Source organism: Danio aesculapii, chromosome 17 (assembly GCF_903798145.1).
Source record: "Danio aesculapii chromosome 17, fDanAes4.1, whole genome shotgun sequence".
Lineage (NCBI taxonomy): Eukaryota > Metazoa > Chordata > Actinopteri > Cypriniformes > Danionidae > Danio > Danio aesculapii.
Window position 1 is genome coordinate 36,865,390 of NC_079451.1, and position 19,983 is coordinate 36,885,372.

Below are 19,983 nucleotides of genomic sequence, written 5' to 3' on the forward strand. Positions count from 1 at the left end.
TGTTTGGTTTTCCAGTATTCTTCAAATGATCGTTTAAATGTATGTTATTGTAACTAAGAGTTGGAGTACAACAGAGGTGAGGGTCCAAATGCAGTTTATTAACTCTGAGTCAGGCAGGCAATGGTCAAAGCAGGAGCAGACAGTAGCAAGAGGGTAATCCAAAAGCATAGTTGTGGTCACAGGCAAAGAGGTCAATACAGGCGGAAAAACAACACAAACATTAAACACGGCAATGGTCAAAATCACGGCAATACTAGCCAAGTGAAACGCAAGTTTACAGTAAGCAAGACTCAGCAATGTGTGTGGGAACGTGAGGTGTATATACAGTTGAAGTTAGAATTATTAGCCCCCCTGTTTATTTTTTTCCCCAATTTCTGTTTAACGGAGAGAAGATTTTGTCAACACATTTCTAAACATAATAGTTTTAATAACTCATTTCTAATAACTGATTTATTTTATCTTAGCCATGATGACAGTACATAATATTTTACTAGATAATTTTCAAGACCCTTCTATACAGTTTAAATTGACATTTAAACTAGGTTAATTAGGTTAACTAGGGAAGTTAGGGTAATTAGGCAAGTTATTGTATAACGATGGTTTGTTCTGTAGACTATCGAAAAAATATAGCTAATAATTTTTACCTTAAAATGGTTTTAAAAAAATTAAAAACTGCTTTTATTCTAGCTCAAATAAAACAAATAAGACTTTCTTCAGAAGAAAAAATATCATCAGACATACTGTGAAAATTTCCTTTCTCTGTTAAACATCACTTGGGAAAAATTTTAAAAAGAAAAAAATTTCAAAGGGGTCTAATAATTCTGATTTTAACTGTATAGTCTAACTAATCTTCATGAACTACAGCTACGTGCAAATAATCAGGGGTGATCCGGAACTGGTGTGTGTGTGAGGTGCATAATGGGAAATGTAGTGCAGTTCAGTGGCAGAATTGTAGTTCGGGTGATAGTGAATGTTCTCCAGCGATCTGTTAGAGCTAGATCGCTAGCAATCGTGACAGTTATAGATGACTAGAGCTGAGACAAAATACCGATATTCTGATTTACTGTAATATTTCCGGCCACGATACAGTTTCAATACTCTGGCGTACACCCAGCCGCTTCCCATAATGGCTGCATTTTTAAGCTTGTTTGACAGCTGTGCACTTGTTTTACATTGTTGGTATTCAATAAAACATGTGCTGTTAATAAAGGAAATGCATCTTATATCTTTTTGATGCAGTTTTCCCCCCTCATTTACAAAAATTTCGATATATCGTGGATGGTTTTCTTGTGATGCAGAATTACTGATATATCAATATCGGGGGAAAATATCGAGATAATATTGTTTGGTGAGTTAACGTGATTCCCACCCCTATAGATGACAATGTTTAATTGTAATAATTCAGATTTTCAAAATGTAAATTAATCTACATTGTGTCCAAAGCCAGGGACCTAAAATGATTAATTCTGAGTGATATGAAATATTTGGTCACGCTTTATTTTAAGGTAGAATTTTCTCGATTAACAAACCACTAACTAAGACTTTTAGCTCAATAGACTACTAATTTGCTGCTTGTTAGTAGTTGGTAAGGTAGGTGTTGGGTTTTATTGTAAGTATTGAAAAGAATTAAGAATGTAGAATAAGATCATACTTTATAAACATTAATAAACAGCCGATATCTTAATAATAGCCAAGTAATAAGCCAGTAGTAATCATCGGAATTGGTAGTTAAACTACAGCTTTACCAAAACATTTTTTTTGTGATTTATTGGCAATATCGCCCAGCCTTAATGCTAACAAACTGCAGACTAAACTTCCCATAAACAAAGCAACCCCACAATTATTCATTTTCAGATTCATTGGTAACCATCTCGGAAGCGACAGAGTTAACCAGTCTTACATAATTCCTCATCTGCAGAGGTTTCAAGCACTCAGATGCATCTTCCTTACATGCAGTCTGTGTCAGGCGGGCGACTCGCTCATGCGTGATGAAGAAAGTGCCGGCTAAATATAGATAATGGTACACCTACAGTATGGCTCTCCTCCACTGATGATGTTCCAGAGCCAAACAGAATCCCTCAGATCTAAAAACCAATTGAGGATCTAGGGAAATAGCAGGGACACACCGAGGATTTACAGTTCTGTTCTGGACTATTTCATAAATTTGATCTGAGACTCTTCAGTAAATTCCAAGAATATAAGCTTGAAGATAAAAAACAGGGAAAGTAACTTTCAAAAAGTGCTGCATGGGCCCCCATTCCCAACAGAAAATATACTGCTATGGAAAGGAGATCACTTCAAAACACATGGCTCATTGAAATTATGTAGTTCAGCCTACGTATTTGAGAAACAGTATACTGCATTTTGCCTGCAGTTTCAAATGATATTTACAGTGCTGGTGATATTTCATACAGGTCTTTGCACAAAAGATATAAAAGCAATGCAAAATCAAGGTAAAACTATGTGGTCGCAAGTAAGACGAGTATCTGAAACATACAACACAATGTACTCTAAGTGACGTTTAGGGTTGGGTAGCGAAACACGGTGCCATACATATGGACCGGACTGAATCTGCATATGAATTTCGGTGCCACTGGTGCTGTGACAAGGACGTAAGAAGCATCAAGGCGTGCATCAGAGACACACATAGGTGCGCATTGTGTTACACCATCTTTAAACATTTAATTCTAAACAACGTTGAGGGGTACGGACACCGTACATACAACTCACTTCATCAACACGCATGATCACAATTATCAAATTTGCTTAAACTAAGCGCTCTAAAGTCTGGCGATATTTTACAAGCAAGGATTCTGACACAGAAACGTGAAGCAGATGCTTTACAAAAGTTGCGTTTAAGGGGGGAATCACATCAAACTTAATAAAAGCATTTGAAGGCACAGGGAATCAACTTAAAGGCAGAGGAATGCTGTCTTTGACAGCTTGCAGCATGATCTAGGACATTTACTTAGTACAATACTCCGATTTTAATATGATTAAGACAATACTCTGATTAAGATTCTACCATGTAAACAGCGGTTTTTGATCACCTTAAAGGACCACAGACACCCGCATCATGAAATGCAGAGCTTTTTTTCCCTTTCCTTTCCATTCGGGTGCGGTATCAAATTCCATTAAAACAGCACTCTTCCAGCAGTCCTTACTTCATTTTCTCATTCAATACCTTTGTCACGGGGACATGGATGAAATGTTCCTGAATGAAATTAAAAACTGTCGAACTGCAGTTAATGTTGAAAGATTAAAAATTAAAATTAAACTGCGGAGGAAAACATGAATAATGTGTTGACGCAATGACGTTAATAGATCTATGTGCGATAACATGTAACACAGAATCTTATAAACAGTTTAATCATATTATTGCCTTATTCAGATTAAGGCAAATCATCAGATTACTAATGTCCATGTAAACGTAATTACATAATGCTAATCTTGCATTCAAATGATCAAAAAAATATATCAATGCAAATATATTCAAACATATAAAATATGAATTGATGTATACATCAAACTTACTATTAATATATAATTATATAGTTCAATGATAATGATAAAAAAAAAAAAACAACTGTCAGATAATTTTGTGGCTTAGAAGTATCAGTTCAGGCACCAGTACCGTTTTAAAAGTATTGATTTAGCACCGGGATCGATATAACCCCAAACGCTAGCCAATCCTACAGATGTATATTAGATTTGTAAAAATGTAGAGTGCCAACTAGTGGATTTGTCATCTGAAATGTGCAACAAAACTATACCAGGAACAACATTTAAGTTTCGGAAAAATGTAGAGTGCCCTCTAGTGGATTTGTCATCTGAAATGTGCAACAAAACTATACCCGGAGCAATATTTTTTAAGTTTCAAACAAAGGCAGAGCACCCTCTAGTGGATTTGTTCTCTGAAATGTGCAATAAAACTATACCCGGAGCAATATTTTTTAAGTTTCAAACAAAGGCAGAGCACCCTCTAGTGGATTTGTTCTCTGAAATGTGCAATAAAACTATACCCGGAGCAATATTTTTTAAGTTTCAAACAAAGGCAGAGCACCCTCTAGTGGATTTGTTCTCTGAAATGTGCAATAAAACTATACCCGGAGCAATATTTTTTAACCTTTTGTAAAAATGTAGTCTGCGGCACATATTTTTAATGACCCTGGGCCGAAATTCTGTTTTTCTGGATGTACTAGTATTGCGTTTTGATTTGAAATAAAAAGTAACATTTTTGTATTATTCTATAAAGGTTTGATAACAGTTCTTCCAAACCTCATAAAAAAATAGTCATTCAGAGCATTTTTATTTTCATTTGCTAAGATAGAAAATCAAGATTATTTCACCAAATATTGTTTTCGTGAGTCTTCTCTTATTTTATGCTGTAAAAGACAACAATTTATTTTAAATTTAGAAGAAATATCAGTGTGTTTTATCCAGTTCTGAAGCTGTTCTCAGACAGAATGAATCATTTTGTGTGGGAGAATATGAGCTTTATAACTCCGCAGGTCTTCTACAAAGTTACATTACGGACTAATGAAAACAAAGAGTCATATGGTCTCTAACACATCTTTTCTGTTCCAGAAGTAATGCATTCATACAAACTTGGACGAGTAAATGACGAGGGTCAGTAAATGATGACAGAATACTCCTTTCTGGGTGAACGAACCATTTAACCAAACAACATGCCACACAACAAGAATGAACTACTTAGATTTCATCATTTCATCATGTTCTCTGCATTAACAGGGAACAGAAGGAAGGCTTTGAAAGTGGAGTTTAATTTTTCACTGAGTGGATATCGGAGTTGCTTCAGCTGCCTGAGGAAAATTACAGATGATAAAAACGGAAGAACGGAAAATACAAGAAGATACTGTCCTGATTTCCAGACGTTCCTGCAAGCTCAGTCTTCTAATCTACGGTCAAGTATTTTCGAAAAGCTTTCTAAAACAGACCAGCGCTTTCTGAAAAAAAGTTAAACTGCCTAAAAAGTATGCATGTGCACCAGTGAAGGAGGGGGCACTCCAGCAATTTCTCATTCAACACTTCATATGAAAATCTGTCTTGCTTGACAACTCTAAAGTCATCTTGGTCCAGTATAGTCACATTGATCTCTGCTTTATTGCACTTTTTCTACACTAGCGCACACTGGCTCTGTTTCAGCACTTCAGAACGCTTCAGCAGATGTCCCAGACTTATGAGTACTAAATACTGCCATCATCTGCGGTGCTCTACTTCGTAGCAAGTGGTTTTGTTTTATCACTTGGCGCTTTTTATCATAAAGTAAAGGTCTACGAATCTTCTAAAACAGAAGATTCGTAGACCTTTACTTTATGAAAAAAAGCACCAAGTTTGAACCCTGAAGACAAAGATAGATGCTGCTCTGGTTTTCCTGCTTTATTCTGACTGAATTGATGGAGATGCATATAAAATGTCTCAAACATTCAAGCTGGGGCTGCACGATATTGAAAAAAAATCGGACATTGTGATATTTTGTTTTTTACACTCTCAGAAATAAAAAGTACACGAGCTGTCACTGGGGTGGTATCTTTTCGAAAGGTACAAATTTGAACCTAAAAGGTCCATATTAATACCTCAAGGGTACATATTAGTACCTAAAAAGTAGAAAAGTGTTCCTCTTAAATTTTTTAGGTACTAATATATACTTTTGAGATACCAATAGGAACCCTTCAAGTACAAACGTGTCCCTTTTAAAAAGGTACCACCCCAGTGACAGCTCACTTACCTTTATTTCTGAGAGTGTACAATATATATTAGGATATGAATACTATTGCACTAGATGGCTTGAATAGCTGTTTGGAAAGAAATCATTCATTTAGATTGACTGTGGTGATTTTGTAAGGATGTAAATCATGTACAAAAAAATTATAAACAAATTGGGGTTTGGGTCGATAGACGATGCCATCACAATGCTAAACCAGCATTGTGATCCTCCGCCCAGCCCCCATCGCAAACCAGCTCACGAAAAATACACACTTAGGCCCCATTTACACTAATACATCTTGGTTTTAAAATGACATTTTAGAACAAAAATGATCCACGTCCACACTGGCGTTTCGTCTAGCATTTCTGAACCGCCCTCCGTCGACACTATACCGCTGAAAACGCACATCACGTGACCACACACAGACACAACACATTGTCATGTGCTCATCTGAGCACCTGTATACATTGGCGTTCACTTCGAGTTGAGTTTTTTTAATAGAATACAGCGTTTGTTAATTTAATTGAATTTTTATTTACTTTTTACTCATTCTGACATTGTGAAGCACTTTGGTCAATGATGGTTGTTTTAAATGTGCTATATAAATAAAATTGAATTGAAATGTAAAATGGGCGGCATTGGTGGCTCAGTGGTTAGCACTCACACTGCATTTTGCCATCTGAACCGCAGCACGCTAATGTCATTGATGGTGCGACTGTTCAGTTTAACAGAAGAGAAGCGCTCTCGCTCAGCACAGTGGACATTGCTTTAGGTATATTTTTTGTACTATTTGTAGTCGTTTGGGATGCAGTGACATGCAGTCAAATATTTTGCTGAACAGATCCACAACTTCTGGCTCTCATAAATTATCATAAAAGTCCTTGTGCTGCACGTATTAGGAGGTTTGCTGAAGGTGCAGCTGTCGTGCAGTGAGGGGTTTGCGTCTAATAAACTATGACAGTTTGCGTACATTGAAAAGTAAGAATGATTAATAAATCTATATGAAACAGTGCCTAAAAATGGCGTCGCGTCTTAAGTTTCGGGCTCAGACGCGCTTTGCACTCACACTACAAGCATACTGCGCCGAAGCCCAAGTGAACGCTCTAACACACCTCTTCCATCTGGGCCAGGGCCGGCCAATTGAACCGCACCTGGGCCCGATTCATAGCAATCACACTTGTTAAATGAACCAGGAAACGTATCTGGACACAGTTCGGATAGCATAGTGTGAGTGCACCTTAAGTGAATTGGATGAACTAAATTGGCCGTAGTGTATGAGTGTGTGAATGAGTGTGTATAAGGTGTTTCCCAGTACTGGAAGGGCATCCGCTGTGTAAAAATATATGCTGGAATAGTTGGCGGTTCATTCTGCTGTGGCAACCTCCGAAATAGAGACTAAGCCGAAGGAAAATGAATGAAATGTACAACAAAAAAAAAACTACTTTACATATGCTATTTGACAAAACATTATTTTCAATAACTGCAAAAAATGCAACGTATTACCATATTAGACATAAAAACATAAATGGGTGTCCGATTAACATTTAGGCCCGATTTTCACCTGCCATTAAAACGCATTTACAGTAATCCAATCACAGAGTTCTGCTTGGAGTCATCATTACCATTTCTGCATGGTATTACCATGACTTCATCGCTTGTGACTACTTGTTTAGATTTTATCTAGATCTTTCCACCTTGTTTCATCACGCTCCACATCATTTTCACAGAAACTTACTTTCACTTGCATTTCACATTGCAGAGACTGCAAAATAATCCTTTGCTGGCCACTGATATTTCATGTACTTCTGATTTTCAGACACCATTTAGGAGCATGTGTGGATATAAACCTAGATTTTTCTTCCTTCTCAAAACAAACCTGCAGCAGACATGCAATAATAAGTCTGCCTCCCAATTATCTGAAAGCTCTCAAAGGCCTGCAAAATATGGCACCATGGGGAATTCCGGTAGTCCCATACAGAGGGCATTGCTCTTTCAATAAAGATGAGACGTTATGTAATCTGCTCCAAGCATCTGTTTTCTGCAGTGTTTCATTTATATTTTTTCTGCCATTAAGCCAAATACAAGCCATTCTAAATCCCTGTTGCAATGAACAGAATCAGGGCACAGGAGTGGCCCTCCAGTGAAAAACACCTGAAAGTTTTTCAGAGAGATACTTTATGTTCATGCTCTCCCTGCTTAACATGAGTTTAGTCATTCATAGTCATGCAGCCTGCAAAACACAGCGCTCAAACGCCACCGGTCCAACACCGAGAAACGATTAATGGTGCACATTAAAATAATTGATGACAAAGCACAATCAGTGATGTGTAAAACTCCTGCTCATTAAATCAATTCTTTCCAGGGCAATGATTTATTCTTGTTTATGCGTCAAACAAGAAAGAAAACCTGCTGCAGCTTTGCAAGAGGAACAGTCACTGAGAAGACTATATTTAGGTAGCTGTTGCTTCACTTCTTGAGAAAATTATCTTTAAAAATGAAATGGCTGAAATTTATTCAGCCTTTTTATTCAGTGACCCATTGGTACCGACAACATATCCATAAATTAAACCAATTTTAGAACAAGCATTAAACCAGACAGGCTGTTTAAGCTTCTCAAATGTGAAAGGTTAACCATCCCATCAGCTGTCAATGTGCCTCAAGTTAATTAGAATTGAATTGAACTCAGGACTATGGCAAGCAGTTTAAACATTAACATTCCTTAAGTTAAAACTAACTAATGTTGCGAGCGCACCACGAGTCATGTGACAAGAACTGACTGTTCAGCTTCATGCTTTGTATGGAATATACACATTTCTACTACAAAGTGTAAACAAATACAAAATAAAATTACCAAACACATTCATAATATAGTTGATCATAAGTGCCATTCAGACATAGGTTCAGTAGCCATGACTACATTTGTTCTCTTTAAGGGAAATACTTAGCAAATATAATGCTTAGATTTACATTGGACAAATACTATTTTTTATTTATTCTTATTTTTATATTTATTAAATGTGTCATTTATTTCAGTGTAGAATTATTACTTATGTCGTAATGCCAAAAAACTTTTTTCCACTTATTTTTAAGTCCAAAGAGAAATGGACTATTATTTGTTTGTTTGTTTGTTTGTTTTTTTTGTTTTTGTGCTGTATTATTTAGATACTGAGCAGCAATAAGTAACACTTTCAAATATAAGAAGTTTTCATGTGATTTTCAAAACTAGTCTTGTTTTTAAATCAATGAATGCATAATAATCGTGATAACTGTGAAACTGTGATTATTCCTCAGACTATAATCGCTGCATCCCTACTTGTAAGATACTAAGTAAAAGTATCTCACAAAAAATACAATTCGAGAGCCATTATATTTATGCATGTATATTAGAAGCATCGGAATGCATTTTACTACTTTTTTCCTAATAATAAGCATTGTATTACTTAAATTCTAGTAAATAATAAACAGTATTTGTTCACACAAGTCCTCAATAGCTGGGTTTCCATTACCCTGTGCTAATGTGCATTTTAAAGTACTGCATGAGAAAAGATGAGATTAAGATGATAATAAAAATTATTTAATTCACAAAAAACTATTTTTTAAAGATAGTTAAGGCGGTTTTTGGACTTGTGTGAAAAGGGTAAATGCAAATCACTTGAGACGGAAATGCATTTGCTAAATAAACTCTGACGTAGTGAACATTACACCCACAGCCCTAATCTGTCAGCATTATGCTTGCCTTGTTTACTGTTGGTCACTAGGTTACCAATACTACTGTCAGTGGCGCTCCAACAACTTGACAGAAAGCCAACAAATTTGCATTTGTGATTGTTTTGCAAACTTTCAATTGGTTCAAGTTAGAAATTATGGAAACCAGGCTAGTACAATTTCAAGTACAAAGTTCCGATACCCGTTGACTTGAATTTTACAAATCACAAAAATTCACGTTTTCAGAATATTTCATCCGCTTGTTAATTGTGACATCATGCGAAGCAGCTTCTGAGTCCAAGCGCTTTATTAAACTGCATGAGGAGACTCAACAAATGGTAATAATAAATGTTTAAGCAATGTGTAATACTTTTCGAAAATCAACAAACACAATATACTGTTTATATCCATGCCTAATTTTTTTTTATATATAAATTGTTAAAATATTGGTGCCTGTGATGCAGAGACTGTTGTGTACACCATGATTTTATATCAAATTTAATGTGTGATATGGCTAAAAAGTGGTCATAAATTACTATTTTCTCAATTCAAATGAGTAGCGGCTTAGACCCGGAAAAAGTATTCCATGTCATGACTTAACAAGCGCATAGAGACTAAAAACAATAACAGTAAATTATTCAATTAATTACCTAGTAATAGCTATAAAACTGCCCAAATGAAACATTACTATAGTAAATACTATAGTGTTTCTGAAACATACAATAGTATACTACTTGAACCTGTTGTGGTAATTCTACAGTTGCTATAGCAATATAAACAAATATAAACTATAGCAATATAAACAAATCACCCAATATTGTAGTTTTCTACAACAATAAAACGCATATTATACACCAATACACCACAGTTTACTGTAGTATTTACTACATTTTATCAGTTCACTGGTTGATACTAAAGTATTCTGTAGAATTCACTAACAAATACTATAATACAGTATAATATACTCTGGTTTAAAAACATTATAATAGTTACTATAGTATGTTGTAGGTGGGTTCATTAACATTTACAGAGTTACAGTAATTTTTAAAACGGCTTGCCATAATGAAACACTACAGCGCAACACTGTTATATCTTCGCCGACATTAAACGTGAATGTTTCCCTTTTTTCCAGCAACGAATGATGAATGGAGGCATTAGACCGACTCCAGTTACTTCCTACACAAATGTTGGTGATCATGAAATATTTATCCCCCTTCACCCATCCCATGCCTCCAGCGAGCACTCTTACCTTGCAGATTCTGCACTCGGATGTCGCTGATCTGCCCGATCAATTCCTCCCGTTCAAACCAACCATCACATTCGTGTCCCGCCATCTGGATCAAACAGCTGCTCGTTTTAAGAAGCTTCCGTCCCGTGATCTCCGCAGATCTCTGTTATAAAGTACTCTGTGTGGCCGGTGGCCAGGCGGTGGCCATGAGTGGAGTTTGTGCGGGTTTCAGGGGTCTAGATCCGATAAGATGCTGGTGCTCGGCTCCCGCATTGCTCCAGTAAAGTTACTTTGATTCCTCGTGACACACAACAAAGTCTCTCCAGCGCTGCTGTGAGGAGGAAAATGAGAGGGAAATGTGGGAGGAAAAAACCACCTGGTTAATGTTTGCAGGATCCTCTGAACACGCCTACACTACCTCTGATACTGCGAGGGCGGCGCTGTCTCTCTCGCTCATGTTTGATTCCTGAAAGAATCACTCTATTGAACCGATTCTTTTTCAGTCTGGTGCAGCTGTGGTCTCTGAAGCCAGTCAAATGAGAAATTAACCCAAATTTTTTTGCTAGTAATTTTACTCACCCCTCAGGCTTTCAAACATGTGGGGGACTTTTTTTTATCAGTAGAACATTTTAACTGAATCTGTGGTCCTTGGTGATTCATGAAATTAAATCAATTTAAATTTGAGAACCCTAATAGAAATATTTTCATATTCACAAATACTCATATAAAATGTGACAGTATTGAGAAATAATGTCGTAGTATTTACTCTGGATTTGATAATAATGTCTTATGGACTATTATTAAATATTTGGGTTCAAAAAAGGTGTAAGTGTATATATTTCTAGTAAAAGTAAGTTACATTTTGGAGCTTAAAATATATAAAGTGATAAAAAATCGTTACCTCAAAAAAACTGTCATCTTTACTCAACATTTATTCGCATGTATGTGTGTTTGTTGTTCGGTTGAATACAAAAGAAAATATTCTGAAGGAGTAGAAAATCTTATGCACTGACATAGGTTCAATGTCAATGCCAGTTTCCAACATTCTTCAAAGTATCTTCTGTATTCAACAGAAAAAAACTAAAGCCATAAAGCCATATTATTTTGAAGAAATCCTGAGGGAAGTACGGTGGCTCAGTGGTTAGCACTGTCGCCTTACAGCAAGAAGTTCGCTGGTTCGAGTCCCGGCTGAGTCAGTTGACGTTTCTGTGTGGAGTTTGCATGTTCTCCCTGTGTTAGCGTGGGTTTCCTCCGGGTGCTCCGGTTTCCCCCACAGTCCAAAAACATGTGCTATAGGTGAATTGGGTAAGCTAAATTGGCCATAATGTATGTGCGAGAGTGTATAAGTGTATTTGCTGCGTAAAACACATGCTGGATACGTTGGCGGTTCATTCCGCTGTGGCGACCCCTAATAAATAAATGGACTAAACCGAAGGAAAATTAATGAATAAAATTATTTTGCAAAAATGGGTGTGTGAAACCTTTTTTTATCACAATACTTATTAGCTTTATTTGTGAGCTATCAAACCTTTATGAGAATCAATAACTTATAATTGTGACTTGGAAAACAATAAAACCAGTGGACTATTTTGAGTGAAGACTCCCAGGAACAGGTGAATCAATTGTCCTACTCAATTCATTTGAACTTACCGTCAGAGCGAATCGGTTCACTAAAGTGAATCATTCTTCCCAACGCAGGCAGATTTCTCTCACTCGTTCCTCTCACTGACGAAAGACTTCTTGAAGGATTGAGTATGTATGCGGTATTGTGCCGCATTTGAGTCGTGTAATTGTGAAGGACACCGTGGTCGTTCACAACTACATGTACATGTGTTTTAGACAACAAACGAGCTAAATCTGCTTCATGCGATGTGCAAATAAGCAAGCCGCCCCCATCCGACTGATCGAGGTTTAACGCGAGCTGTAATAGACAACCATCTGTAATCGTGAGCACTTCTTTTCAAATGACACCAACACACACTACACCATCTGATAACAAACTAGAAGAGTCGTATAAAGGTTAGCGATTAAGGATAATAAACTGGTTACATGCGGTAGAGACACAGTAGCTTATCTTTACTTTGTTTTTGCTCTTGACGGAATTCAATCATTCAAGAACACGAGATTTTTGATCCTTCTTGATATATGTAGTAGCAGCTTCTAAATCAGCAAAACATTTTCATTTTAAAAATTCCAGTCAGCAGCCGTATTTTGTGGAAATCGTGCCACAAGATACATTTGCTTATTTGTCACAGTAATAATATGCCTATAATGGCCTACAAGTTGTAGATGTCTTCTAGATTCTTGTCATTCATTTTGATGATATATTATTAAAATTATATGTAATATAATGCAGTTATAGTTCTGTGTTGCAAATGTAGTTTGTCTGCTTATTACACACTGTAAAAAATGCAGGGTTCCACACAATTCATTCATGTTGTCCCAACACAAATTAATTAAGTTAACACTTTTAACAAATTTATGTAGCCTGAACTTAAAAAAATTAAGTTGTCCCAATAAAATCTCAAGAATTGTGTTGTTTCAGCTCATTTTAATTAAGTAGTTTGAACAAGTAAAAATATATATATTTTTGAGTGTAGTACAGCGTTTTGTTTTTATATAATTAGTATGGTTTTCTTTAAAAAAAAAAATCTAAGTATTATCATTTATTTTTAACAAATTCTGTTAATTTATTTTATTGGCAGGGGTGGATTTAACCAAGGTAAGCGAGGTAAGCAGCCGCTTAGGGCCCCAGGAAATTTGGGGGCCCCCAATAAATATCTAGAGGTATAAATTATACCTATAAATTATATATAATGTTGTTTTCTATCATATTTTGTGTGGTGAGAGTCAAACAAATACAATTTAATATTATTTATTATAAAATCAAATGTAATATTAATATAATAATGTAATGAATAAAAAACAGCTAAATAAATTAAAAATGAAATAAAAGTAAGAAGGGTGCAAATTATGACTTATGGGCCTCATGGCTGGAATTGCTTAGGGCCCCCAAAATCCCTAAATCCGCCCCCGTTTATTGGTAACACAAGTTTCCGTTGTAAATATTACTCAATGTATGAGTAATAAGTAGCCCTTTTAAAAGTACTCAAGAATAGTGAGTATTACACTGTGAAAGGCTGATACGTTTACATGCAGTTTGTGTAGGGATGTGTAAACGTAACACTCTGTATTCTTCCTATATTTGTTCATTCCTTCCTTCTATTGTTTGTTTGTTCTGTCCATCCTTCATTCATTCATTCATTCATTCTTTTGATTTTTTGTTCCTTCATTTATTTGTTCCTTATATCGTTCCTCCCTTCATTCGTTCACTTATTCATTCGTTTGTTCATTCTTTTGTTCCTTCCCTCATTTGGTTCTTTGTTCATTCATTCCTTGAATCCTTCGTTCATTCATTTGGTCCTTCCTTCCTGCATTAGTTTGGTCCTTCCTTCCTTTTATTCTTCATTCATTAAGGCTGTTTGGTGATTTCAGTCATCATGCAGTCGACATCCTTCATTTTCACATCAGTAAAATGCAGTCTATAAACAGTCTTTGGGTCATTGGGTGTAAAGATTTTGGACATCTTGGACATTTGTAATGCTTCCAAAAAGTTTGCTGCATTTATAAAGCACCCATGTGTTGACGTTGTTCAGTATGATGTGATTTACTTTCTATGTGCGATCTGATTGGACAGGAACTTTAGCCAATCAACATAAAGAAGAAAGAAATAAAGTATAATGACTGCAGGTTGAAGGAAAGTAGTGGAGTAAAAGTACCGATACAGCACTAAAAATGTTGTCAAGGGAAAGTAAAAGTACATATTTTTAAAACTACTTACAATTCCTGAGAAAAACTACTCAATCACAGTAATTGGAGTATTTGCAATTTGTTACTTCACACCACTTTAGTTTAGGTCAGAATTCATGCTATTAACTACTAGTGCATTACCTGTCTATAATTAAGATATTAACTGTTCATTAGTAGTTATAAAGTATAATCTTATTCTGCATCCCTAATCCTAAACCTAACTTCTACCTTACTAACTATTAATAAGCAGCTTATTAATAATTTATTAGGCTATTACTGTGCTACTGATTTATTTTTCATTTATTTGAATATTGTGTAATAATTGTTTTACAACTATAATTATTAGATTATTTTAAGCTAATTTATTTGAGAATTAATTCATTTGAAACCTTTTTCATTATTAACAGAATAAGTTATTTTCACAGAGATATTACTAGCTTTCACAATTACCAAAAAAACAGCAAGCATCAAATTAAATTAAACTTTACATTTTAAAGTAAGGGTGGCATATTGGCTCAGTGGTTAGCACTGTTGCCTTAGAGCAGTAAAGTCGCTGGTTCGAGCCCCGGTTGGCTCAGTTGGCATTTTTGTGTGGAGTTTGCATGTTCTCCCTGTGTTGGCGTGGGTTTTCTCCTGGTGCTCCGGTTTCCCCTACAGTCCAAAGACATGCGCTATAGGTGAATTGAATTAGCTAAATTGGCCATAATGTATGTGTGTGAATGTCAGAACGTATAGTTGTTTCCCAGTGCTGGGTTGCAGCTGGAAAGTCATCCACTGTGTAAAACATATGCTGGATAAGTTAGCGGTTCATTCCACTGTGGTGACTCCTGATAAATAAAGGATTTTCTATATTCAACAAGCTTTTTTCTCTTCAATATAAAGTGAAAGCAAGTCCTCAAGGAGGCTTTGTGTTTTTAGCCTGTGAATGAGATCACTCTGTAGGTAATCTCCTATAGTGTTTACTTTAGAGAGCACCTAACAGCTTTCTTCAGAAGATGGATTGTAGTAATAAGGTGTACAGTCAGCTGCCTTCAACATCCTGAATGATACAGTGCTTGAGCCCAAAGCAAGCCATTATAATAACAGGGATTTCCTGTAGAGAAGCGGTGGAGTGTGCATGTGGCAGAGGTAAAACAGCGCAATGGTTTATGCACTGCAGTGATTATGATGAGACATGTCTGTGAGGGTCAGTTATGCTGAATATCCATAAAGATGGATGGACAGCAGTGTTCACCCACCCTCTGTTCCAGGCAGAGGCGGCTGTTGTGTAACAGGGAAGAAGATGAGAAGTAAAAAACACCCACAAACACAAGCTGGAACAAAATACTGCATCCAAAGATCTCTGCTGTGATTGCTCTACCTTAATAATGCAATGCTCACACGTTTGTTAAGAGTACAGTTAACGATTTTTGTAAACGACACAGTATTTAACTAATATGTACTGTATTGTAGTTATACTGCTAAATGACTAAATGTAAATGTAATGTAAATGTATACGGTATGTTACTGTATTTTCAATTTTCAATGTGAAAATGACTGTATATTATACAGTAAATATATACATACTGTACAGTTCTGTAAACATATACAGCAAGATAAATGGTGCTGTAAATGTAAATACAGTCGTTTTACTGTAATTGATTTCCAGTAGGGCGGCACGGTGGCTCAGTGCTAAGCACTGTTGCCTCACCGCAAGAAGGTCACAGGTTTGAGTTCCAGGTGTGCACTTCTGTGTGGAGTTTGCATGTTTTCCCCATGTTCGCGTGGGTTTCCTCCTGGTGCTCTGGTTTCCCCCACAGTCCAGAGACATGCGCTATAGGTGAATTGGATGAACTAAATTACGGGTCATTTGAACATGAGATGGGGCATTGGTGTGTCAACTTGAATGCACCACTGGAACTCAGATATGAAGCTTATCAGGCTATAAAACTACTTGTGAGGTCATAAAAACATTGCTTTGATTTACAGTGATAGTGCTCGTGAGTTTGCGAAATATTATTTTATTTTATTATTTTTGTAGTCTACTTTGTGTCATAGATTGACATTCAGAACTAAATGTAAAATGTATTGTCTTGTGTTGGTCATTTTTCAGCTTTCAGTGTAACTACTGTGATTTTGAAGAGAATCTCGCTGAGAAACTTGGCTGAAGTCAGTATGATTATATTATTTCATGCTGGTTTCAGTCTACATTACGGATGTCAAACTCATTTTATTTCGGGGGCCCGATCAAAGAAAATATCTCCTTGTGTGGGCCAAATTACCTGTATATATATTAAACGTTAGTTTCCTCAGGATTGTTTAAGTTTAACAAATTTTCTTATTTATTTTATTTATTAATTTAATCACTAATGACTGATTAGAAATGAAGCAAGTGGTATTTATGAATGGATCATTGAATCATCGAGTCAATTATTATGTGTGTGTGTGTGTCACAAAATAAGGAGGGAAAAAAAATAAATAAAAAATAAATATATATATATATATATATATATATATATATATATATATATATATATATATATATATATATATATATATATATATATATATATATATATATATAACAGAACAAGGTTGCACGGTGGCGCAGTGGGTAGCACAATTGCCTCACAGCAAGAAGGTTGCTGGTTTGAGCCCTGGCTGGGTCAGTTGGCATTTCTGTGTGGAGTTTGCATGTTCTCCCCCTGTTGGCGTGGGTTTCCTCCGGGTGCTCCGGTTTTCCCCACAAGTCCAAAAACATGTGGTCTAGGTGAATTGGGTAAGCTAAATTGTCCGTAGTGTATGAGTGTGAATGGATGTTTCCCAGTGATGGGTTGCAGCTGGAAGGGCATCCGCTGCTTAAAACATATGCTGGATAAGTTGGCGATTTGTTCCGCTGTGGCGACCCCAGAATGACAAAGGGACTAAGCCAAAAAGAAAATGGTATTGTGTGTAGACTTTTAAGAAATTTAATTAATTTAATCCATTTTGGAATAAGGCTGTAACATAAAAAAATGTGGAAAAGTGAAGCGCTATAAATACTTTCCAGATGCACTATAGATAGATAGACAGACAGACAGAAAGACAGACATTAGCGACTCATTTGAATTACCAATATATGGAATAAAACCTAAATAATAAATTGTCACGCGAGTTGTTCAGGCCTTAAATTTCCAACCCTACGATACTGTAGGAATAAGATTTGCATTACTGATTTGTGCTGTTGTAAAAGCTCATTTTAACAAGTCAACAAGTCACAGAGCTTTGGATTTTGATTACGATCGACACTAAGTGAATCTATATTTAGGCAGACTTGACACTCCGCATTTTTGACACGGGCCACAGCTGCTCTGTGTGTCTTGTGCGGTGACCCGAGGCTCTGATGTGATGCCACTAGTTGCTGCAGAAGCTCTGATTGGATTTATTTTTTGAATGCTTTACAGAACAAGTGCCATGCTAATGCTGCCAACACACTGCTGACCATCTGTCCACTGAGAAACATGGAGGAGTAGAAACGGCAGTGACACAGTTGAAGAGCAGTGGGCAAATGAACACCACTGAAACACAACACTGATCTATTCAGAAACACTCTCGAGGGCTTCTCACACTGAGCTTAATCCCTGCTTATCAATCGTCGCCGTAAACTCTGCTTTCAATTCAATTCAAGTTTATTTGTATATTGCTTTGTATATTTGTATATTACAATAATTACTGTTTCAATGCAGCTTAACAAAAAGTGCACATTATTGCATTACAATCAAATTAAGCTAATGTTACAATCAAATATAAGGTATATAAACATAGCTAACCTGCAGTTTTATAGCATATAGGTGATGTCTATTTGTGCAAGCTTTCAAGTAGAGAAACATTTCACCCCAAAATGAAAGTGTACTCATTTACTCACATTACTAGTTTTGTTCCTACTATGGACGTCAATGGGTTGCAACATTCTTCAAAGGTTCTTCTTTGTGTTCTTTAGGGGAAAAAAAGTAATTCAAAAAGACTGTGAACAATTGGAAAGGGAGTAAAAATTATGATAGAATTTTCATATTTGAGTGAACTCTAAAAAAAAAATTGTTACACATGTGAGTGGGCTTGACAAACCACCTGTATAAACACATTCTCTCTTCATATGCACCGGACACTTTACTTAAACTCCGTTTTACAAGGACTCAATAAGGAAAACAATGTTTACTTGTGAATGTACAACAAATCATCTTGCACTACTTGTTTTCATCAACATTAAATACCTCATTTGCACATTATTGTTCTGTCTAATGTAAAAGTACTTGTATACTCTGTCTTATGTTTAAGTATGGACAGTATATATATATTTAGTATAGTTAGATTATCACTCCGGTATGTTAGTTATGTATAGGTTTAAAATACCTCTTACATCCAGTGTTGTGTTCATATTTATGATTATGTTTATTGTTGTTGCACTGTGATCCTGCAAGACACAACATTCCGTTCCCCTTTATGCCCACACATGCAGCGGAATGACAATAAAGCTCAATATGTCTTGACTTGACTCATCACTTTAATAATGCTTGCTATGAAACAATTTTTTTTAAAGTAAACAATACTTGGGACTTTTTCTCACAATTCAGTTTTTTTTTCTTTTCAGGCAATTGCTTGATGAAGCCAGAATTTTCAAATCCAAAATGGCGTTTGCTGTTTGCTCAAACTACTTACATTTAAAATTAGCTTAAACAACAAAATTATTGAAGGTTTTTTGACAACTTAATTGTTGTATGTTCAATCCGCTTAAATTTGTAAAAAGAATAAGTTAACTTAATTTGTTCATGTTGTCCCAACACAAAGCGATTGTGTTGAAATCAGCATTTTTTACAGTAATATAAACTTGCAAATGCGAGAAAACATATACACACACATATATATATATATTTATACACACACACACACACACACACACACACATATATATATATATATATATATATATATATATATATATATATATATATATATATATATATATATATATATATATATATATATATATATATATATATATATATATATATATATATATATACTTTTTTTTACAATACACTCAAAATATTTTTGCTGCTTTTTAGAAATTATATTATTTACAATGTACTTAAACACAATTATTGATATATTTTGAACAAACTAAGTGTTTTATGTTCAATCAACATAAATTGGTAAAAACGATTAAGTTTTACAGTGCAGTTTTGAGCTCTAGTAATACAAGTTTCTCATAAAAATCTCATATATCTGTAGAGAGAACTTATAATTGTGAGTACACAAGTCAGAATAGCAAATTCTAATACTTTTTTTCTAATTATGACTTTTTCCTTGCAATTACAAATTTATATCTTGCAATTCTTTCAAAATGTGAAATTGTGAGGTTATATGTCACAATTCAAAAAAAAAAAAAAAAGTAAATTCATTATTTTTTAAGGTGAAACATATCAAATGATAAGGAAAACAAAATGGTAGTGAATAGATGTAATAATGTAATGTGTATTCATATAGTGCATTTATT

General features: G+C 35.4%; 1 protein-coding gene across 1 annotated transcript in view; it reads right to left on the reverse strand.

The window, feature by feature from the left end:
- Positions 1-11,035, reverse strand: part of clmna (calmin a) — a 59,345-nt gene extending 48,310 nt beyond the window's left edge. Inside the window, exon 1 of the mRNA XM_056476749.1 lies at positions 10,683-11,035. Within this exon, the coding sequence (XP_056332724.1) occupies positions 10,683-10,767 (85 nt within the window). The 5' untranslated portion in view covers positions 10,768-11,035. The remainder of the gene's footprint in view (positions 1-10,682) is intronic.
- Positions 11,036-19,983: the final 8,948 nt, after the last annotated feature.